Source organism: Aythya ferina, assembly GCF_964211825.1.
Source record: "Aythya ferina genome assembly, chromosome: 5".
NCBI classification, from domain to species: domain Eukaryota; kingdom Metazoa; phylum Chordata; class Aves; order Anseriformes; family Anatidae; genus Aythya; species Aythya ferina.
Window position 1 is genome coordinate 12,324,614 of NC_140301.1, and position 23,000 is coordinate 12,347,613.

General features: G+C 45.5%; 3 protein-coding genes across 3 annotated transcripts in view; all 3 read right to left on the reverse strand.

Annotated features, from left to right (window-relative positions):
• Nucleotides 1-355: 355 nt before the first annotated feature.
• On the reverse strand, nt 356-10,703 carry PSMC3 (proteasome 26S subunit, ATPase 3). The gene is made up of 12 exons (XM_084522094.1): nt 10,407-10,703; nt 10,233-10,313; nt 6,418-6,543; nt 5,222-5,326; nt 3,359-3,421; nt 2,258-2,395; nt 2,012-2,155; nt 1,642-1,790; nt 1,256-1,352; nt 951-1,096; nt 690-771; nt 356-567 (listed from the first exon to the last, which is right to left on the reverse strand). The coding sequence occupies exons 1-12, from the start codon at nt 10,431-10,433 to the stop codon at nt 457-459; spliced, it is 1,269 nt and encodes a 422-aa protein (XP_084378220.1). The 5' UTR covers nt 10,434-10,703; the 3' UTR covers nt 356-456.
• Nucleotides 10,704-10,788: 85 nt separating this feature from the next.
• On the reverse strand, nt 10,789-22,861 carry RAPSN (receptor associated protein of the synapse). The gene is made up of 9 exons (XM_084522095.1): nt 22,699-22,861; nt 19,996-22,368; nt 17,221-17,559; nt 15,781-15,939; nt 15,349-15,447; nt 15,129-15,251; nt 12,384-12,437; nt 11,539-11,738; nt 10,789-10,926 (listed from the first exon to the last, which is right to left on the reverse strand). The coding sequence occupies exons 2-9, from the start codon at nt 20,209-20,211 to the stop codon at nt 10,854-10,856; spliced, it is 1,263 nt and encodes a 420-aa protein (XP_084378221.1). The 5' UTR covers nt 20,212-22,368; nt 22,699-22,861; the 3' UTR covers nt 10,789-10,853.
• Nucleotides 17,445-23,000, reverse strand: part of CELF1 (CUGBP Elav-like family member 1) — a 64,712-nt gene continuing 59,156 nt past the window's right edge. The window contains exon 14 of the mRNA XM_084522084.1: nt 17,445-17,559. The gene's annotated coding sequence lies outside the window, so the exon portion shown is untranslated. The remainder of the gene's footprint in view (nt 17,560-23,000) is intronic.

Consider the following 23,000-nt stretch of genomic DNA (forward strand, 5'->3'; position numbering starts at 1 on the left):
TAAATGCTATAGTTACAGCATCGTTCATGTGCGAATCCTGTTCACCTCTCCCCTGCAAAATGAGTGTTTGCTGAAAAGAATTCTAAGATCGTAACAAAGTTGTACACTCTGTTCCCTGGCTGCACAGGTAAAAAGGGGGAATGCTGTCTGAGCCGCAGATATCCAAGTACACTTACTGCAGTACGTACAACAGTACCTGTTGGTCCTCATTGTGAAGCAGCAGAGCAGGATTTAATCCAGTCCTAGCAGGAGGCTCCAAAGGCAGCACGACGGGCACCGAGGACAGACGGGTCTCCCCTTGCCTTTTGTAGATGTAGAACCACTAAGCAAGGGCAACAGCCCCGACACATCACCCTTTTTAGAGGGAAAAAATGCTTTATTTTTTCCAGACAGAAAGGGGTACAGTCCAGTCTAGTCCTGTGCTCTGCCAAGGCCACAACCTTGACTGGGCAGAGATCAGGCATAGTACTGCAGATTGGCTTTTTTCTTTGCTTGAACCTCTAGAATTCCTTCCATGTAGTCCTCGTGGGTGAGCTCTGTAGCTCCACGGCGGAGGGCAATCATCCCCTGCCCAACAAGACAGTATTTAGTGATGGCATGTGAGCGCTGCATCAGTTCTGATGAAGTGCTCCACTTGAGCTTTCTCATCCCCCCCTTACCAGTGCTGGCTGCTGTAGGAGAACACTTACCGCTTCAACGCACACAGCCTTGCACTGGGCTCCATTGAAATCGTCCGTGCAGCGCGCCAGTTCCTCATAGTTCACGTCAGGGCTGATAGGAGCAGGGAGGGAGAAGTCTGAGCACACGTCCCAAGCAGAAGCAAGGGACAGCAATTCCTTAAGACCCAAGTGAACTCTCACCACAGTAGAGTGCCTACCACCACGCCACAGCCCTGACATACCCCCAATGTGAGTGGCAAACACAGCCCCAGGGTGATGCCTCTTCCATACCTGACGTTCATTTTGCGTGAATGGATCTGCATAATTCTGGCTCTGGCCTCCTCATTAGGCATCGGGAACTCAATCTTGCGATCTAATCGTCCAGAGCGGAGCAAAGCTGGGTCCAAGATATCAACTCGGTTGGTTGCAGCGATCACCTAAGTAGAAGCACGGCGATCAGACTGAGGCACCTGGAGGATGGGCCTCTCTCCTCCCCAGGGATCTACCCAGCTTATTCCGTGGACATAATTTTAATGTTGTTTTTCTTCCCCTGCTAAAATGCCCTGGCCCCTGGTAGTGCTCTGCTAGATACCAACCTTGACTTGTGTGTTAGGCTGGAAACCATCAAGTTGATTGAGCAGCTCCAGCATGGTCCTCTGCACCTCCCGATCGCCAGCCTTCTCACTGTCAAACCTGAGGAGGAAACAAGGGGGGGAAATCAGCTAGAACCTGGCCACCCTGCCCCTATGTTTTTAATCACATAAAAAGGCAGAATGACTGCAGTTCACAGCCTTGGTTAAGCTCATGTATTGCACTCAAGCACATGTGCTTTGAGCCCAAGGACTGTGGCAAACACTGTATCTGTGCTTTGTTTTACCCTGTTTCTGAACAGGCCGTGCATTAAGCCTGACTTCCCTCACATACACAGGCAAAAGGGACTGCTAGACAGCCCAAGAGCTTTGTAACATGGCCTGTACCTCACCTTTTAGTTCCAATGGCATCCAATTCGTCAATAAAGATGATGGAAGGAGCCTTTTCCTTGGCTAGAGCAAAAGCATCTCGTACCAGCTTAGCTCCGTCACCGATGAACATCTGCACAAGTTGTGGACCAGCAAGTTTCAGGAACGTAGCCTGGGAAGTGAAAGACAGTCCTGTGTCTAGTTTCTTAGTAGTGCCAGTTCTGAGTACTACACAAGCTCTTAATTAAAACAAGCAAATAAGCAAACAAAAAAAGTCCCAACCTTCCCAAGTAACACCAGTGTGTAGATATACTCCCTTTCCCCTTGGATGTGTCCTTACTCTTTTTCAGCTACTATTCTACAGCAGCGTACATTTTCTAAGGTTCATTTTACCTTGGTCTGCGCAGCACACGCTCGAGCTAAAAGTGTCTTCCCTGTTCCTGGAGGCCCGTACATAAGAACTCCTTTGGGAGGCTGGATACCCAAGTTTTCAAACTTCTCCTTGTGATTCATTGGCAGGACAATGGCTTCCACAAGCTGCAGCAAAATAAAAGTATTAAGACATAAAACCAAACGCCACGAATCCAGGCTGCCCGTTTTGAGTTCAAAGACTGCTGTCCTCGGTCACACTGGTATCACCTCTTGGATTTGTTTATCAAGTCCCCCGATGTCACTGTACTGCTCTGTGGGCCTCTCATCCACCTCCATGGCTTTCACCCGTGAATCATACTCAGTGGGTAGAGTCTCCAGGATCAAGTACGAGTCCTTGTTCACACCCTGCAAACACAAGCTCTTTGCTTTTAACAGGCCCTTCAGATAGCAGTTAATGAACACACATTCAGAGATGATCCTCTGCGCAGCAAGGATGCAGGGATAACAAGCTTAACACCATCAAATCACAACAGTTTGGCATGGTGGACAACATCGCAACAAATTGGGCATGTTTTAAAAGGAAGAGGCCCAATTTACTTATGGTACAAAAGATTGCTAACAGAAAGCTTACTAGGGAGATATCTAAATTTTGGGCACTTATATATATATACATATAAATATATACACATATATATATACACACGCATATATATGTATATATATATAAGTATATATAGTATATACTTATATAGTATATACTTATCGTATATACTTATATATATAAGTATACTTATATAGCATATATATATACTTATATATAGTATATATAAGTATATATAGTAAATATATATACTTATATATAGTATATATAAGTATATATAGTAAATATATAAGTATACTTATATATATAAGTATATACGATAAGTATATACTATATAGTATATAAGTATATACTATATACTATATAAGTATAATATAGTATATATACTATATAAGTATATAATATATATATTATATATATTATAGTATATATATAATAGTATATATAGTATATATAAGTATATATAGTATATAAGTATACTTATATATATAAGTATATATATACTTATAGTATATACTTATATAGTATATAAGTATATAGATATACATATATATATCTATACCCCCACATATATATTTTTATATATATATAAATAACCCCCCCCACTACTTTTCTATACTACAAATATTAATAAACCCATGATATTCACTTTTATTAGAATTTTAGTATAGAAATGGTCTCAAAATAATCTAGACAGATTGTCTCCTTTCTAAAGGACAAGATACTTGGAATTTTCTGAAATTCCTAACAGTCACAACATCACTCACCACTAGGTCTCCAGGCTTCAACTTCTCAGCATCAACCAAGCCAATAACAGGCAGGAAATATGTCTATAGGAAAGGTAAGCAAAACCAGCTGTACTACAGTAAGACTCTTTTCAGCACTCATACAGTCACAAGCCCATAGAATACACCAAGTTGGAAAGGACCCCCCAGAGACCGCTGAGTCCAACTCCTGGCTCCACACAGCAGCACCCAAAACTCAAACCGCGTGTCTGATAGCACTGTCTAACCACCTGAACTCTGTCAGGCTCAGTGCCATGACCACTGCCCTGGGGAGCCCATCCCAGTGCCCGACCCCCTCTGGGTGCAGACCCTTTCCCTAACCCCCAGCATGACCCTCCCCTGTCCCAGCTCCATGCCGTCCCCTCGGGTCCTGTCGCTGTCCCCAGAGAGCAGAGCTCAGTGCCTGCCCCTCCGCTCCCCTCGTGAGGGAGCTGCAGGCCACCATGAGGCCTCCCCTCAGCCTGCTCTGCTCGGGCTGAACAAAGCAAGGGACCTCAGCCACACCTCACATATCTTGCCCTCCAGACCCTTCACCATTTTGTAGCCCTCCTTTGGATACTCTCTCAGAGCTTTATATCACGCTGTGGCACCACAACCTGCACACAGTACTCAAGGTGAGGCCGCACCAGCACAGAGCAGAACAGGACAATCCCTTCCCTCAACCAGCTAGCTGTGCTGTGCCTGATGCACCCCAGGGTGTGGTTGTCCCTTTTGGCTGCCAGGACATGCTGGTGACTCATGTCTGGCCATTGACCAGAACCCCCAGATCCCTTTCCACAGGGCTGCTGCCCAGTCTCTCAGTACATATGTCCAGGATTACCCTGTCCCAGGTGCAAAATCCAGAACTTGCTGTGTTAAATTTCACACAGTTGCCAATTGCTCAGCACTAATTTGTCAAAATCTCTCTGCAAGGCCTCTCTGTCTTCAAGGGAGTCAGCAGCTCCTCCTGATTTAGTATTACCCACACACTTTGTATGCATTCAAATCCTGCACCCAGATCACTTATGAAAACATTGAACTATCCCTAAATGCAACCTTGGGGAACCCCACTAGAGCCTGGCCACCAGCCCAATGTAACCCCGTTTACCAGAGCCCTTTGAGCCTGACCCATCAGCCAGTTGTTCACCCACTGCGTTAGGTACTTGTCTAGCTGTGTGCTGGGCATTTTGTCCAGAAGGATGCTGTGAGACACAGTATTGACAACTTTGCTGAAATCAAAGTACTAAATCACATCATCTAGGTTCCCTTGGCCAACTAGATGGGTAACCTTACTGTAAAAGAACACTAAGTTAGTTAAGCAGGACTTCTCCCTCATGAACCTGTGCTGGTTATGACCAATGACTGCAGCTTTTCAATAACTCCCACAGTAATCTTCTCCATCATTTTACCAGACACTGAAGTCAGACTGACAGGCTTGTAATTACCAGGGTATTTCTTACACTTCTTGAAAACTGTGGCAAATTTAGCCAGCTTCTTGGCTGGCTCAGACCTCCCCAGATTCCCAAGACTGTTGAAAAATAACAGAAAGCTCTTATGATGACATCAGCCAGCTCTCTGAGTACCCTGTGATGAATCCCACCTGACCCACAGACTTTGGCACACTCATCTGGAGCAGCAAATCCCAAACAAGTGCAGGGTTGGCTAGGAGTTTATCATTTCCCCAGCCATGGTCCTCCAGCTCAGGGCTCCAGGGCCCACGATCAGTGATAAAGACAGAGGCAAAGGCAGCATTAAACGTCTCTGCTGTATTTACATCCCTACCGGTGAGGCGACCAACCTCACCAAGTAACAGACCGATGTTATTCCTAGTTGTTCCTCGCACCTCGCTGGGCACATGGCTCTTACCTGGCGCGTAGAGGTCTTGATGACAGCACACTTGCCCTTTCTCTGGGAGTCCAGGTCAATGTTTGCTCCGTCCTCCTCCTGGTCGTTGGGGTCAACATCCAGTAGCTGAAAACCAGAGCGAGAGAATTCCTTGTAACATAACCAGGCTAGCAGCATGCCCCCAGATTTAATGCTTCTAAACTACATGGAGTAGGAAAAAACTTCCCGTTATCCATTAGCGGTAGAATCCTAAATGCTTTAAAGTACCCTATAAAAATTCATCTCTTCCTTTCCTCATGAAGCAGCAAACAGGAAGACACTATCAAGCCCATAACAAAGCAGTAGCTAATGGCACTGATTCCTTTTCCCATTACAGCAGCTCACATTAAGACTTAAGCTCATTAAGTTTGAAAACACAAGTACAAAACAACACCCTTTTAAAAAGTAGAACCACCAACACCTTTTTTTTTTTTTTTAAGCAGATCAGCAAAATTACTGAATTACGAAAAAAATGTAATGTAGCATCTGGCCCTTCTCCAGGCTTTTGCAAACTTAACTGGCCTCTTACAATGAACAAAGCAGGCACACGACGATGTGGATGTGTAAGTGGCTAAAGGACAGAACCTCTTGCATTCATACGACTTGGTTAGCAAGTCCCTGGATGAGCAGGGTGCTTATTAGTGCTTATTATTGGTGCTTATTAGTTAAGAATAAAACTCTCTAAATGTTGTAAATTCCAATCCATTCTCTTCTTTCTTTCTTTTTTCATAAAAATCTTTCTGATTAGGGTCTCTTAGCTACTGTTGCTTTAACCACAGAACTTATCTTAACGCAAAGCCGGGCACAGTTTACAGATTTTTAATTACCAGAGCCATCACTTTCCATTCATCGTGCCACAACTTTTGGAAAACACATGCCAGATTTCACATATCCAAGTCTATGCTAAGCAAAGCAGTGCCTGACAGCTGTGTTGTGTAGAGATGTCCAGCAGCTTACACCTCCCTGAGAAATGACCCAGACAAGACATGGGCAAGTGATAAGCACTTGCAGGTCACAAATGAAACCAAGAGAAAAACCTGAAGCCCTGATTCCAGGATCATTAGTGGTTTGAGAATATGCCATGACTCAAATTACTAATGAGCTCCCCTGCCCTCCTCCCTCCTGACATAAATTGTGCACACTTCTCACTCTGCTCCAGAAAAGCACGCCGCTCTCACCTCAATAACATTAGAGACAAGGTACGGCAGGGTTTTGTTCACTTTGATCTTCTCACTGTTCTCTTTGATCTTATCCTTCATGGCCTGAAGCTCATGGGTCACTCTGAGCACTTCACTCTTCATGATCTGGATTCAGCATGCAGAAGAAAGAGGTAGAAATAACGTCAGAAGTCTAAGGCAATATAAAATGTATGTGTTGTTCTAGAAGTAGAACACACAGAAATTCTAAAAACATAAGTCTGAGGAGACAGTGTAGACAAAGGGAAACATAATAGAAAAAGAGAAGACAGCAAAATAGCCCAAACTGGTTAGGAGTTAGAGCTATGCAGTCCATTTGGTCTCTAATCAATACCCCTTAGTAATTTCCTCCCAATGTCACTTGATACATTCGGCCCAATCAACATGTCAGCTCACAGGGTTGCAATATGGGTTGCAGCTACAGGGTTGCAATAAAACTGTTATTTTTTACTATTATTTGTTTTATATGTATATATATATATATACACACAAACAGATACACAGATAATTTAACATAGACACGTGCACATCTATATCCGTCCATTTAAAAGTTACTTTCTGCTGATTTAAAGAAGAATCAGGTACTGGAACACTGATAAAACTACAAGCAATAGCATAGGAACAAGCAGCCTGAAACTCCCTAAACTTAAAAGAATCACAATAAAGCATCAAAGCAAACAACGTATGAATGGGGAATGGCAGAATTAGGGCTCGTGTCTACTGAGAGTAGCAGGACTAGCAGCACTTTTGCAGTGAGATGCACTGCTGCTGCTCCCAGTGGAACAAAGAAATGCAGGTGCCATTTTTATAAAGCCATTACATTCTACAAGATCATATGAGAAACCAACTTATCACTTGCTTCCATAGGGAAAAAAAACCTCCTCGTTTTCCTCAAAAGCAAAACATTCAACACTAGGGTAATATCCATGACTTGCATCCCACAAGGAAGATAGCCAGGTCCTCATCAGGCTCATCAGACAACTCGGGCTGAGAGGAACCTCTGGGGGCCTCTGCCCCGACCTCCTGCTCAGAGCAGGGCCAGCTGTGTGCTCCCACCAGGTAGCTCAGGACTGAGCCCAACTGAATCTTGTAAAATTTTAATTACCAGAGCCAAAGAATAGGACTACACAATGGGGACTGCAACTTCACTGGACAGCCTGTTCCACTGCCTGACTGCCCTCCCAGTGAAAGGGTCATCCTCATAGCCCTGCGGAGCCTCTTTAAATTTGTGAGCTGTTTTTTCAGTTCATGACCTGTAGCTTATGCCTTGAAGTAACCTAGAATTGTAGAATCTTCCAGGTTGGAAGGGACCCATAAGGATCATAAAATCCAACTCCTGGCACCACAGCTCTACCCAAAAATTCAGACCATGTGACTAAGAGCATAGTCCAAATGCTTCTTAAACTCCGACAGGCTTGGTGCTGTGACTCTGTCCCTGGGGAGCCTGTGCCAGTGTGCAACTACCCTCTCAGTGAAGAACCTCTTCCTGATGTTCAGCCTGAACCTCCCCTGCTGCAGCCTGACACCATTCCCTCGGGTCCTATCACTGGTCACTAAAGAGAAGAGATCAGTGCCTGCCCCTCCACTCCCCCTCGCAAGGAAGCTGCAGACCGCAATGAGGTCCCCCCTCAGCCTCCTCTTCTCCAGGCTGAACAGGCCCAGTGACCTCAGCCGCTCCTCATACACCTTCCCCTCTAGGCCCTTCACCATCTTTGTTGCCCTCCTCTGGACACCCTCCAACAGTTTCACATCCTTTTTGTGCTGTGGTGCCCAGCACTGCACACAATTCACTTAGTGCTGGAGGTGAGGCCGCAGCAGTGCGGAGCAGAGTGGGACAATCACCTCCCTTGACCAACTAGCGATGTGGTGCTGGATACACCCCAGGATGGCCCTCCTGGCCCCCAGGGCACACTGCTGGCTCATGTTCAACTTGCTGTCAACCACAGCCCCCAGATCCCTCTCTGCAGGGCTGCTCTCCAGCATCTCCTTGCCCAGTCTGTACATGCAGCCAGGTTTTCCCCGTCCCAGTTGCAGGACCCGGCACTTGCTCTTGTTAAACTTCATGCAGTTGGCGATCTCCCAGCTCTCCAATCTGTCCAGATCTCTCTGCAAGGCCTTTCCACCCTCAGCAGAGTCCACAACTCCTCCCAGTTTAATATCATCAGCAAATTTGCTCAAAACACCTTCCAGAATTTACTCAAAACACGTTCTAGGACCTAGGCCTAGGCTTCAATAAGATATAAAACCTTTCTATAAGAAAAAAAAAAAAGACAACAAAACACACAAACCCAACATTGGGAGCACAATTTCTTCTTATTAGAATATATATAATATATATTTTATATTTTATTTTATATATATTATATATATTCTAATATATAATTTTAATTTTACTATATAATTTTAATTTTACTATATAATTTTAATTTTACTGTGGATTTTGCTACTAACTGGAAGGAAAAACGGCTGAAAGATTAGAAAGCTCTGTAATCACCATCCACCAGTAAGCATGTTTACATCCAAGCCTGTCGTACCTAACACAGGTGGTGCTCAGTGCCACCTGGTGGACACCCACACGCACTTTGCTCCCTTTCCTGGTCACTGTCACAGTTTGAGAGCACAGTGTGAGCCCCACCGACTGTAACCCCAAATGGTCTCAGAACTCACTGCACCTGAATTGGTCCTGTTTAATGGAAAATCCATTCTTCTCTAAAAACTTAAGTATAACACACAATAATCCACAGGGCAGAACCTTTACAGGCAGTGATAAAGCAAGCATTATATAAAAACATAAAAATTTATAAATTTGATTCAATTTAGTATTGGAAATGCTGAAGGAAAACCACATGAAGGGAGGGTGCCACCATGTCAGTGATGCTCTTACTACAAAATGGAGGCTGTTTATACTACACACTCTATTCTGCAATTTAAAAACAAGACACAAATTTATCTTTGGTGTTTTAAGTTAAGAAGTTAGAAACACTTGCAAAGCCTGAAGCAGCAGGATAAAGTTGCCCTGTAGAATTTATGAAGTAATTTATCTCAATAATACTAGCCTCGAGTAGTAGGGATGAGCTTAAAGTTTTAAGTGCATTTGTACATGGGATAGGTCTGATACCACCCTATGGATCTTGGGACAAGTCTACCCCAGGACTGGTTCTTTTTATCCTTTTTATGAGTGACCCAGATGAGGGGATGGAACACAATCTCATCACATCTGCAGATGACACTAAATGTGAGGGAACGGTCTATACAGGCAAGGGCAGAGCTGCCACTCACAGGGACCATGAGGGCCTGGAGGAACAGGTGTGCAGGAACCACACAAATCCACCAAAGACAAATGCAAAGGCCCGCATGTGGGAACTGAGCGTACCCTGTGGTGACACAGACTGGGGAGCAGCTCTGCTGAAAGAGACCCGGGACAACAGGCTCAGCGTGAGCCCACAGCGTGCCACGGCAGCAAAAGTGGCAAACACCACCCTGGGCTGTGACAACAGGAGCGCAGCCAGCAGATGGAGGCAGGCACTCAACAGCTGTTAGATCCCAGCCGGTGCCCAATTTGGGGCCCCCCTTACAGCAAAGGGGCCGATAACCCGGGCTGAGGGGACACAGGGCCACCCAGATGGGCAGGGGGCTGGAGTGCAAGAGAAGGATCTGAGGGAGCCGGGCCGGCCTCCCCAGGCCCTCCCCTTCCCCTCATTCCCCCCTCAGCGGCCGGGGCCCGCTCCCCGCCCCGCTGTGGCCGCCTCAGGGACCCCGCGGGCTCCCCGCTCCCCGCTCGGGCCGGGCCGCGCTACCTTGATCTCGCTGTCGAGCAGGCGGGTGCGCTGCACGATCTCCTCCGTGGACATCTTCAGCACTTCCTCGCCGACGCCATCCTGCGGGGCACAACGGCACCGTCACCGCGGGCCCCGCGCCGAGCCCCCCAGCCCCGAGCCCCCGGCCCCCAGCCCCCAGCCCCGGCCGCGCACCTCAGACTCGTCCCACACCGACGCCATCTTCCCTCCCCTCAGCGGCCGCTGCCCCGCCGCAGATTCCTCACGGCCGCTTCCCCGCGGCTGCCTCCGCGGACGGCGAGGCGAAAATTAGCGGCGACCCCTCGGGGGCCGTGCGGGGTCCCTACAACCCCTCCACCCTCCCTCACAGCCTCTCTCCCCCCCGCGGCCCGCAGCGCGCCCGGCCGTGGCGAATCTGCGGGCGGGGGCGGCGCGGTCCCAAAAGTGCTGCGTGATGGCCCCGCCGCCATCTCGGGGCGGAGCCGGCCCCGCGCTGCCCCTCCCCGGTCCCCTCACGGTCCCCTCCCCGGTCCCGGTCCCTTCCCCGTCCCCCCGGGGGCGGCAGCGGGCGGCTGGTGGTGGTGCGGCTTTATTGCGATACACACAGAGCGCGGAGAGGCTGAGGGGGGACCCCGGGGGCGCTCAGACGTAGCCCGGCTTCACCGAGAGGCGGCGGCAGTTGGGGCAGCCGCGGGTCCCGTTGGTCTGCAGGCACCTGCAAGGCAAGGGGCGGCTGGCAGCGGGCGGGTGAGGGGACAGGGCAGAGCCCCGACCCCTTCCCCACCCCGCCCCGGGGAGCAACTCTGCTTTCCTGGGCTGCTGGGGACGGCAGAGCCCGCTGCCAAGCCTCTGGGGTGATCCTTGGTGTATTCTTAAATAGGTGATGTTAAGAACCAACTTTCTGTCACATGTTATAGGTCTAAAAATAAAAGTATGCACAGCTAATGGTCCTTGGGTGGCACCGGCACAGTAACAGGCTGAATGCCTCATACAGCTCCATACAACATCTAGCTAAAAGGTAGGTTTTATCTACCTAGGGCAAAAAGCCAAACTGCCCCAAAGTGAATTGCCCTGGAGGAATTAAGTGGAATAATCTGGAAATTGCCTACAAGGCAAGGATGTGCATGAACAATCATTTAGAGGATGGAAGTGGGATGGACTTTAAGGCCCTCATCCTTTAAGGCCCTGATACTCAATGGGATGCTGTGGGACACGGTTACGCATGACAAAGCCTGAGGAATAACATAGATAGAAGTGTCCTACTCCGGGCACAAACAGCCCCTGACTAATGTCATGGCAGGGATGTGTAGTACTTCCAGCTCATTACTTCAAGTGGAAGAAGTGGGAGCACGGCAGGGCCTGGAGCTGGTTGTTCTTCTCCCCAATCGACTCTCCGCACATGCCGCAGTACAGCTCCATCTCCTCCACGCATTCATGGAACTTCACTACATGGTCACGCAATTCTCGCTGCTGCCCCTTTGTGCGATAGATCCTTTCACACAGGCAGTGGAGCTTCAGCAGGCCAAGCTGCGCATGAAGGGCAGAAACAAGAAAAGTGACCAAGACGAAGACAGAGCAGTAGCAGAGGGACAGGAGACTACTCCAGCCCCATTGTCCAGCTAGAAAAAAACAGCACAGCAGGCTGTCCAAGGGACAGGGTCAGTCAGAAGGACATTTGGTCTCTCAGCACTTCCTAATATTAACCGTAGCCTTGCATCACAAAAGGGGAGAGCAGGTTTGAGGCACTCTGCAGCTTTTTCAAGATGGTGTTCCTAAACTATGCATGACATATGCTACATTTCATTTTCCTCTGCCTCCAACCAGCATGCTGTTCAGCTCTTGCTCAGCCAACAATATTTTCCAAGAAGTGAACTCTAATCCTCCAGCTCTATGGTTGTTTCACACTGCATTTTTACTGCTTCCCACTGTGATCCCTCCCTCGCTTTACAGACTTGCACATTGATGATCATCTGTGCTAATGCCCACAACTAAACACTTAACAAAACAAGTCAAGCATCAATTAATGATGCTTAATCATGAATTAATGACGCTTAATCATTAATATGGAGACCTTAATAAGCAATAACAAATGTGGATACATGAACTCTAGGCTTCTTAAATTGCTTGACAGAAGACTACAGATAGTGCTGAAGAGAAGCTGCAGTATCCTACCTTGTTCCCTAGTCCCTCTGCCAGCTCCTGCCCCTTTTCAATGCTTTCCAGAGCCTGTGAACAGAGAGCACACATCATCAGTTCTCAGTCTGATATAACAGAAACAGACTTCTATAAATACCCTGCTGGGAGTTAATAAAAGAAAGAGGTAAAGAGGTACAGAGTAGAATTTGGATAAACAAGCATTCCTGCAACTCAGGAGACATAAGATGGCTGCCTGACAGATATACCCCCCAAAAAAAAAGTTTATCCATAAGAAACTTTTATGGTTCCCTGAAAGACCACAAATAATCGAAGAGCTACATTTCCGTTCCAGCCATAAACCACACAAAGAAGGGGTATGGCATTGGCAGAGGCTGGTGTTTATAAGCAGAGAGAACATAGACTTATTTAAGCTGAATCACACTGTCTTCAGGATTGGGATGAAGCACAAGCAAAGCAAGCCTTTTCCCCATCCTGCCCTAATGCTCAATAATCTTTAGGGAACTCCAATTTCATCTGTACCTTAGGGAGGAGAAGGTATCAGCACTATCAATATACCACGCTCCTCCATTTTTTTCCTGCTCTTCATATATCTGCTTTGTCCTACTTACACATGGTGCAGTGTAGGAGTGTACTGCTAGCACTCTTTTTCAGTCTGAAGCAAAACGTTTAGCATAGCAGCTGTTATGTTATACCAGCTGAGTCCCTACTTTCCCTTAGATGCCACAGTGATCCCCACTGTTCTGATAATCAGTCGCTGTTTCCTAGAACTATCAAGACCTACTTTAGGTCCAAGAGGAAGAAGAGACCTTCCCTGAGACACAATATTGGTAATGAGGAACATTATTAAATTTTCACCCTATAATTTGGCATCACCACTATTCTATGGGATGAGGACCAGCTGAGATGAAAGAACACACCTAGAACACAGCGGAGATGGCATTAGACCTGTGGTAGCAGCAACAACCTAGGGTAAGGAACTCACAAAGGAGGGAGGCAGGAACTGAAGAGCAGCAGCAAGAACATAACTGAGAGCTGTGCCCAGGCAGAGTGACTGTGTAATCGAAAACCTGGAATTAATGACCGGGACTAAGAAATAAAGTGAAGCACATGAGGCGGAGGAAGAGGTGCTGAGAAGTGCAGGGGACTGTTTGTCTGAGACAGGAAAATGAAGACTGCACAAGAGTTTGGGCAAGCAGGCTGTGCCAATGGCAAGGGAGGAATTGGCATAGTATTGACTACATGCAATGACAGGAGACTGGGACTAAGTGAGGAGATTGGGAGGCCAAAGAAGATTGGGACAAGAGCAGGGAATCTGAAAGTGGAAATAGTTAAGTACATGTATTGCCATACTTAATTCTCATATTGGGATGAGCAGCATGAAAAATGGAAACTGGGACTGGTAAAACTGAGGAACAGGCTTGGAGTGAGGGGAATATTCACCACTGTAACATTTGAGGAGGTCACCTTTGGGGCAAATGGGCATAAGGTTCCTGACCACCAGGGCAGACTTGCTTCTAACACCTGGAGCAGAATCCAAGCTTCATTTCATTCTTTTACGGGTTTGGTGAGATCAGGGCTCTGCAAACCCCTCATCAGGGGCTCACAGGTGAGAATTGTCTGCAAAGCCCTCATCAGGGGCTCACAGGTGAGAACTGTTTGTGCTAGCAGAGGGTGGCAATGGCTAAAGGTGAGACCAGGGGATGTAGGGTTTAGATGAGTGCTGAATATTCAACTTGTTTATAGGCCTACTTTCTGCATCCTGTACCACAGGACACATATGAGATGTGAGGCTTGGAAGGGATTACACTAGGCAGTTTTATGTCCACAGGTTTCTTCTTCCAATGCAAACGTAGCATTTAGTTACTAACATTGCAAGGTGTATCTCACCCCGCTGACTTCCTACTACCATGGGGAACTTGGATGCTGACAGCGCCCTGAACTTGCCTTTTCTGACAGACACATACTGCTTTCCTTCTGAGATGCTTCATTTTACTTCGTATACTTTGTGTCTCTCACGACTAGTAAGAGTGTAACTTCAGCACATCTACATCCAAAACAGGATCTTGAAGCGTCACTGTAGAGGCTCTGCAGGTTGTTCAGCACTCGTTCAAGACCAACTTTTGAGCATCTCCCTCTGCAGCCCACTAACATTCCTGCAGTGCAATCTGCAGCATTTAATACAGTCAGGTATTTCAGACACATACACTGCCTAAGTATTTTCAAAATAAGTAACTTCACCTCCTTGTACTGTGTTGACCCGTTGTCTATTCCCAACTCATTTTCTGCTCTCATTTCTGTTTCACATCATGGTTTATATACCTTCAAATTTCCTCCAGGAATTTGATGACACATTTATCTGCAGAGCACATGGTGGAGCTGTAGAGCTGTCTAAACATCGTCACTAACAATAAGGAGCTTAGTCATATTGCTAAAAAGTAGGCAGTGGAATCTATTTCAGAGCAAAAGGATAAGCTGATTGCCTACAACAGCAGGAGCAGACTTCCTTTCCCCAGTAACAGTTTCTCAGAGTAGTGTTTAAAGTCATCAGGACTGACTAATGAGACAGTTCTGTAAGACACCAGGCTGACTCAGAATGGATGTTCATACTGTTAGCAACAAATTCCTGACTGAGAGGGACCATTCGGAGAAATGCAGCTGTACGAGCAACAGCTCTACTGCACGTTGATGGGCATTCAGCTCGGAAAATGACTGCTCTTATCTCATCTAAAAAACTTGTGTAGAAACAAGTTTATAACTGACCTTGTCCAGCTCCTTCTGGATCATCCAGCACTTAGCCACTCCTAGCAGCACCTGGATCTGTCCCAGGCGGTTTCCAATCTCTGTCATGATGCTCATGGCAGAATCGTACCGAGGAAAGGCTGTCTGCAGAAGCGGGGAGGAAAATGCATGTTGTGCTTTGGCCTGCTTTTTACACCCTCTTGCCATCCCCTATGTCCTTCCTGGCAGGAAAGAGCTGTACCTGCACATCTTTGCGACTGAGATGGATATCAGCAAAGCACAGCAGACACAGCGCTTGCAGAGGCCGGTCACCATGCTGAAGGGCAATCTTCATGGACTCCTGAAAGAAATAGTCTTTAGTCAGCAAGAGAGCTTGCTTCTGGTTCAGAACAGGGCTGGTCTGTGCTCCAGCCACTGAAGGGTCATCTCCAGAGAAATGGCACAAACTTTTTAAAGAAACTACAATTGCATTCACACTCCCAACTAGGGGACATTCATAGGCCGAAACTTGGAGGCACCCAGGGCTACTGAGACCACAACTCTAAGACATGGAGGCAACATCTGTATCTAGTCAGGTGTGAATGCCATCGCATTTCTTCCTCTCAGTCTTGTCCTGTAGGCAAAATACCCTTGCTGAGACCTCTGATGCTCTGCAACTGCCTGCACCCTATACCTCACAGCAGTCCATGGCATCTGCCAAGCGCCCCAGCTTCCGATAGGCCACTGCCATGTGGTACTGGCTCATTGCACGGTACTTCAAGCTCCAGCCTGTCCCGTAATCATTCACCAGCTCCGCTGCTTTACATGGGAAGAACAAAGCTTTCTCGTAGTCCTGCAAGGCAGACAAGCAGACAGAAGTAGGTACAGCAAAAGTAAAGAAAAAAAATAAGGAGAAAAAAGCAACCATTGTAAGGAAAAAAAAAAGCAACCATTTTTGATTTATTAATGCTGCAACAGCTAGCTGCTTTTTTTGTATGCCTTTCTTCCCCTGCCTGTCCTCTTCTACACGCCTGGTTTTCTAAATTGACATGGATATCAAACTGCGGAAGGTGGAATTGCCATATGCTGAACTGCTATTACTCCATGTGTTCAGGACACTGGAGAAACGACACAGCAAATGAATTTTATATATTGCACCATCAGCCTCACGCTGCCAGAATCATTTGCCATCTTCTATAACTAAAGGCTGAAAACTCTCTGCTCGTGCATCAGCTCCACTTTCAGCATCTACATGGAGCCCTCATGTTCTCCATATGGCAAGTGAGGATCTCTGAGAGGTTGGTTATTCAGCATTGCAGGAAACAGGAACAAAAAAATCACAGCCCTACCAAATTGGCAATAACTAATAAAAATACTTTAAGCATCTTTCTGAATTAAAAACTTTTTAGAAAGAAATCTTATTTTACAATAAGGACATAAAACTATTAAAGATATCTAAACCATTCTCAAATGAGATATATGAAGCTGCAAAAATGATAATTTTTTTTTTTTATTCTCCAAGATGCACAAAGGCAACCTCAACATTTTAGTTTCTGTTCTCTCTTCTTATTTCATACCTCAAAAGTATACTGTATAATATTTGCCTCTTTATTTTTGGTACTACGAGGGAAGTTTAAGGAGTTTTCAACACTTTAGTTGGCGAGTCTTCCATTAGTGACAAAAAATCAAGACTTCTGTGAAACTATTTGTTGAGTTTGTGATATTAGTTAGAACCAGTAAATCATCCCACCCACAGTTCTTGCCTGGTTTTGTACATACAAATAGCTATTTGCCTGCAATAGTGGTAGAGCTAGAAAGAGAATCCATGAGTTCTGGCTGCCAGCCCTGTGTGCACAGTGCCTCCTCTGATGTGATCTTCTTTGAAGTTAAGTTTGATCTTTTCAATTCACAGCTGCTTCTGCTGTGCTGTATAAGCATTCCACTAATCCTCCCATCCTTACTACAAAGGGGAATACTCACTGATGACTTTACCAAGTAGAGATTTTAACTTGAAACGCTCTCCCAGCGCTTCGCTTTCTGTAGCAAACGTCTAAGCTGAAATTCACACAATTTCCAATTCTTTCCATAATGAGTCCACCACCCCCCCATCCTCTCATCCCGTAGGTTACTGCACCTTTATCTGGGCATAGAAGTTCCCGAGGCTGCAGCAGACTCGACACTCCAGCATCTTGTCATCGTTGTTGTGTGCGTAGCGTAAAGCTTTCTCAAAGCACTCCAAAGCCTTCTGGAAAACACTGAGGCCCAGGAATGCATTGCCCATGCTGAGGCTCACCTGGCCGTTCAGCTGCAGGCTCACAGTGGTACCCTGCATGTTCAAGCATGTCTTACAGTAAGATATCGTTTTCTGGAATTCACAGAGTTTCTCATTGCTGCGAGCCAGGTTTAGGTAGCCCTCTGTAAGGTAATCTGGGTCTTCCAGCTCCCGTGCTGTGTCAATCTGTACCACTGCAAACTTCAAGTAGAAAAGTCAGTGTTTATAAAAGGCATATCATTTAAATAAATACAGCTCAAAGACCCACAGAGTAGCATCCTGCACTGGAGAAGTGGCTCATCTCTGAGCAGCACAGCATGGGCTGAGCAGCACTGTATAAATTGAGCAGTTATCCAGAGGTTTACAAGGCATGGGAGCAGTCTGAAGAAACCTCTCTCCACACTGCCTCTCGGACAAGATGAACTGGAATGGCAATAAGTGGAAAAAAATGTTAAATGGCCCTGAAGAGAAGCAGGTAAGGCAGAAAACATCTGACAATGCAACTCATTTTTCTTTCACTTGGTTTAATTTACTCTGCTTTCTCTGGAATGCTTAAGCTATTAAAGTACTCAAAGAAACTAAGCAAGCTTCTTCATTCATCAGTTTTATACAGTCAAATTACAGTTGAGTCGTATTAATCATTTTTGTTCTATAACCCTCAGGATTCATTGCATACAGTTCTCACAAATGATTCGAAGTCTTTTTCTTTTAGACCACAAGCTCTCCTGAGCAGGGACTCTCTTGTATGTTTTGTGATGAACCAAGCACACTGCTGGCTGGAATTAATGCCTGTAGCAAAGGTAAATATTTAGCAATTTTCTCCATGTGTTTACATTAGAGAATAGCAGTTAGATTTACAGGTAACTCCCAAAGGCACCAATTGCTTCACTTTTGCACACTGGCAACAGTTGATAATTTAAGCCACTAGAATATATTACATATTCCACAAAATAAAAAACAATCAAGCTGTTTATGCTTGGGTATGTATGTTCACCCCCCTCCTTAGCGCTTTAGGAAGGTTGCTGTGTGTATCCAGCAATGTGCACTACCTTATGCTTTCCTGGATTCCCTTACCTTTGTATCACTTCTTCATTACTTCCTGATAGTCACAGCCTCGTTCCTTGGTGTGAAGTAATTTCTCTCTCCAAGAGATTGAGCATCATAACTCTTCTTAAATCCCAGTTAATCTCACGTGTTTAATTCACAGACCCCCTTTTGTTCCTGTTATTTCCTCTCCCCATGATTTATTGCTAAAGTTCTCCATCCTCTATCTTTGATCATTTGCAGTGTAAAATCTTAGTTTGACTGAAGCCATTTTCTTTCCTAACACTGGGAAGAACTAGAATTCACCTACTCTGATCCTGTTTTCTGTTCTCTTCTCAGGCAAGAAGTTACAGCTTGAGTGTCGTGGGCCCATTCATTTGCCTGTTTCTTGCTTCTGTGAAGCCTTCAGTGTTTTCTTCAGGTAGCCACATCTTACCTTTTCGATTCTCTCTTCTCTAATCAGTCTGTTGTTTCTGCCACCACTTAATCCCACACGGCTTCTCAGAATTTTTTTTTTTTTCTTCAAATGTTTTCCAAGTGTATTAATACCCCTCTTTCTTCTTCATGCTAAGCATCTGCTTTGTAGGTAAGGCTTTGATATGCGCACAGGTTTACTAGCAAGAGGATTCCCCCTGCCCCACCTTCTAAACAGAGCTACCAAACACTTTTCAATGAGATGTGAGCACCTTCTTCACTTTTTATGCTAAATATTGAATGATTAGTCTCTTAAGAGGAAGCCAAAACCATCAGGACAAGAATATCAAAGCCCTTTAACAAGACCTTATTTCAGGCTGGGATAGTTTCTTAAGACTGTTACAACATCCTCTTGTCTTTAGATTCCTGAGTCACTCTCCCAAACACTGCCTGCTACTATATGTGGATCCTGTGACTTCTCAGATCCCACTTGTCAGCTTCCTTTTGTCCAGTTATTCAGAAGCTTTATCTTCATGATCTTTAGTGAAGCTTCAGCTTCTTTTTGCCAACCTTTCATCAAGCCCTATGTCCTTCTTTCTTCAATGCTATCCTGACAATAGGGAACACCTCTGACCTCAACCTGTCAGACCCCTCTTGGAACATCTCTCATCACCCTTCATCCCCCAGCAAAAAAAAGCATCCCCATTCCCCTCTTAATCAGTCCCCATGCAAACAGTTACAATAAAAAAGTGTAAGATCTGTGTCAGATATTAAACAGCAGTTGAAGAAGATAACAGACACCTCAAGATTGACACTTATTCTATATAATCTATTTGGAGATCTCATTTTACACTAATGCATGTGCTATAAACAGTTTTTACAGTAAAAAAAATAAATAAAGGCCATGTTTTCATGCCTTTTTGTGAAGCCTGATTGTCTGTAGAACCTCATTAATCTGGGAATCCTGAGGGACCAGACCCAATGAAAGCAGTACTCTGCGTACCTTGTAGGCTGGAGCTATTGGTCAACACAGTGAATGAGGCAGCCCACAATATGCACCAGGAGCTGGTACATCTGACTATATGCACAATGAAAGCCCTAATTTTACATTCTGATCTCCAGCCACTCTCCATAGTGGATGCGACACAATGGCATGCATTCATCTCCAGTTTGCCTTACCTTCAGCATATCTTTGTATCTGCCCATCTCTGCGTGAGCAGTGATGAGGCAACCCAAAACCCGAAACCTGCCAGCAGGATCCGCAGACTTCTCCAAAACCCTCATCCAGACTTGCAGCGCCTTTTCGGTCTGATTAGACTGGTACAGATGGAGTCCTTTTTCTATCTGTTGCTTTGTCTGGTCCTGACCCATCTCCCATGCATTAAAAAGCCTCATATACTAACCTCTAAGGAGAGCAAAAAGGAAGTACCTGAGAGAGAACACAACATAAAATGCCCTAATACAGGAGGGCGGGTTGTGTGCTCAGAAAGGTTTGAGCCATAAAAGCCCAGCCGTGTAAGGGGGCTGGAGCTATGGTAAGCAATGGCAAGAAGTGGTTGATCAGCACTGAAGGCAGAATCCCAAATCCATTAGGCAAACGTCTGGCTTGTTAAGACTCCGTCAATGCATTCGGCTATCCAATCCCATAAACAAAGAGGAAAAACACAACAGGGAGAGAAAGAGAATAATCTCAAGCGATGGGAGTGAAACTCAATCTGAGCAGCCACTGCTGGGCCCCCCCATTGGCTGCAGCTGCGCCTGCCAGTCCTGCTCACATGGCTCCCAGGAATGCTAGTCAGGCTTCCCAGCTCCCAAGGTCAGGGTGAGCCAACTGCCCACCCCAGCCCGCCAGTATGCAGCTTATAAATACCCCAGGGAGAGACAATCAGCTGAAGTCACAGGGATGTCTCAGTTCTCTTGCCTTTCTCCCTTGCCATCCTCTTTTGCAAGCACTGGGGGGGCGGGCTAGCCTAGGAGGTAGCAGCCTCATCTACGAATGTAGCTTTAGGAACAATACGTGTCTGAAGAAGTAGAGTATGATTTTAGATGTTTCAGCATATACATTATGCTTGCAGCAACATGCCAGGCTAAAAAAAATCTGCCTTTCTCTTAAGACCTAAGCTGAGAATGGGGACAGTTTTTGTGGCCAACGGTCAGGATCTCTGCCACTGATGTGCTGCAAATGTGCCACTGACTTGTTAACCTCTCTAGGAGAGCAAGAAGCTAACCACACTGAAAAACTTTGTTCGTGACTGTTACTCACTGCCATCAGATACCTGCAAGTCCTCCAGAAGTTTTCAGTAGAAGTTGTCAAAGGCACTGTTGAAGTTCTGCTTCCAGAACTTTCTGATCTTTAATGACGACTGATAATAACAACTGAAAGCAATACATTTCTGCATAAGAAAGATGCAAGCACATAAGAAGACTGTCAGCCCAATTATAAGGTAGCTTTTAACTTGCCTACACATCTTTGAAAGAGTAAAGTTAGACTGGTTACTCTAGGAATCAGGTTTCATACCTCTATTGATCTGGTGCAATTTTAAAGGGCTTAGTCTTTGTTATGTATAGATTTACTCTGTCCTTCAGAAGAAGAGATACCTGGGGAGTAGGGAGATGCATCAGAGAAGTTTAACATTTTTCAGATACAGAAGTTGCTGACACCTGTTTGGGATCCTTTTACAGGCCAAATAGAAGAAATGGCAATTCAAAGTTTTAACAGCAGACCCAGATGCTGAAGCAGGCATGTCTCATTCTCTTCTGGGAGCTTTTGATATTCACATTACTTAATTTTGCATTGTTTTTCAGGGATGTAATGTGCTTGGTGAAGCTTCAGAATAGACTGCATGCTCTCACACTCTAGAAGTAGAAACTATGGAAAAACCTATAGAAGACTGCAGGAAAGTAAAGCTGACACAGAACTGGCTCATGCGCCAAGATCACTTCAGCAGCACTGTTAGAATATCTATTTACCCTATATTTTAGGACTTCATTAGAAGTCTGATTTGGAATATAAAAAACCCTCTTTCCAGCAGTGATTTTTATATGCCCATCTGGTGATGGGCACATAAAGGTGAGTGGCAGGATGGACACATGATACAGAAGGTTGATCCCCATGGAAAGTGGTGGTAATGGTGAGGCCATCCGTTTTTGGAACTTGGAGAAACTGAAGTTAAGAGGGACAGAGATGGGAGACATTGCAGCTGACAGCATGAAAGAATGAAGCCAGGCAGGACTCAAGAAGAGGGAAATAAAAGAAGTCACGATTATTTGCTGGAGCAGACCATTTTGTAAAATTACCTTCCACAAGTAGCCTGTCTGTACCTTAACTCATCCTGATGCTTTTGGAACTCTTCATCCGTAACGCTGCTCTTATATCTGATGAGGAAAGGTCAAAGTGGAAAGGAGATGCCTTGCAGTCTGCCAAAGCCATTCTAGCAGGTAGATGATCTGTCCTGCATTTTCTTGATTGCACTGTACTTCCTTGCTTTTGAGTTGCATGCTATTCTCCTCTGAAATGCTGCTTAGTTTCTTAAGAATCCACTCACAACTAGTCTGCCAAGATGAAAATTTAACCTAGTAAAATAAGGGCTAGATCTGTCAAGCTCAAACTGGTCACTTTCAAAAAACAGGAACATACTCTGATATGTAACATACCACTTTGAGTCAAATGAGGCTGCCTAAGTATGGAAGGGTAAACGGGTGGCATCGTCAAGACACTGACTGTCTGAGAAATTAACAGCAGTCAGTCTGTGGCTCAAGATTGGTCTAGTTTATAAATTATAAAAGTACAGCTTCTACATTAAATGATCAACAATTTTCCTCAGGAACTGCAAATAGGTAAGCCTGTGAGGTGCATGGAAACACTAAATCGGGGAATCTCACCTGTCACGCTGTGGAGCTATAGTCATACACACGGTCACTTCCTCAGAGTGACCACACTGAGCTGCTCGTCTCCTTCCCCACTGCTCTTCATAATGTATCCCCTGTGGCTCCTGGCCATATGAAGACAGCAGAACATGGCTGGTAAAGTCAGGAAGATTGAAGCCTGGAGTTAAAACAAGTAGTGAAAGCTGGAGGAGGATGTGAGAGGAAAACAATTTTGCCTAAACATTCAACATCAGGACTTATCTACAGATTTGTGTGTTTTCATGTTGATGAACTTAAGAACCCATGTGAAATGCCAG

Excerpts from the sequence above, each read along its gene's own strand:
- PSMC3 (XM_084522094.1), bottom strand. The coding sequence starts at position 10,433 with ATGGCGTCGGTGTGGGACGAGTCTGAG. Across the intron at positions 2,156-2,257 it reads TTGATAAACAAATCCAAGAG|CTTGTGGAAGCCATTGTCCT; the intron begins GTGATACCAGTG and ends ATTTTGCTGCAG. Across the intron at positions 1,353-1,641 it reads GATGCCATTGGAACTAAAAG|GTTTGACAGTGAGAAGGCTG; the intron begins GTGAGGTACAGG and ends TTTCCTCCTCAG.
- RAPSN (XM_084522095.1), bottom strand. The coding sequence starts at position 20,211 with ATGAGGCTTTTTAATGCATGGGAGATGGGTCAGGACCAGACAAAGCAA. Across the intron at positions 15,940-17,220 it reads ACTTCTATGCCCAGATAAAG|GACTACGAGAAAGCTTTGTT; the intron begins GTGCAGTAACCT and ends TCTGCCTTGCAG. Across the intron at positions 15,252-15,348 it reads TCAGTCGCAAAGATGTGCAG|ACAGCCTTTCCTCGGTACGA; the intron begins GTACAGCTCTTT and ends CCGCTTCTGCAG.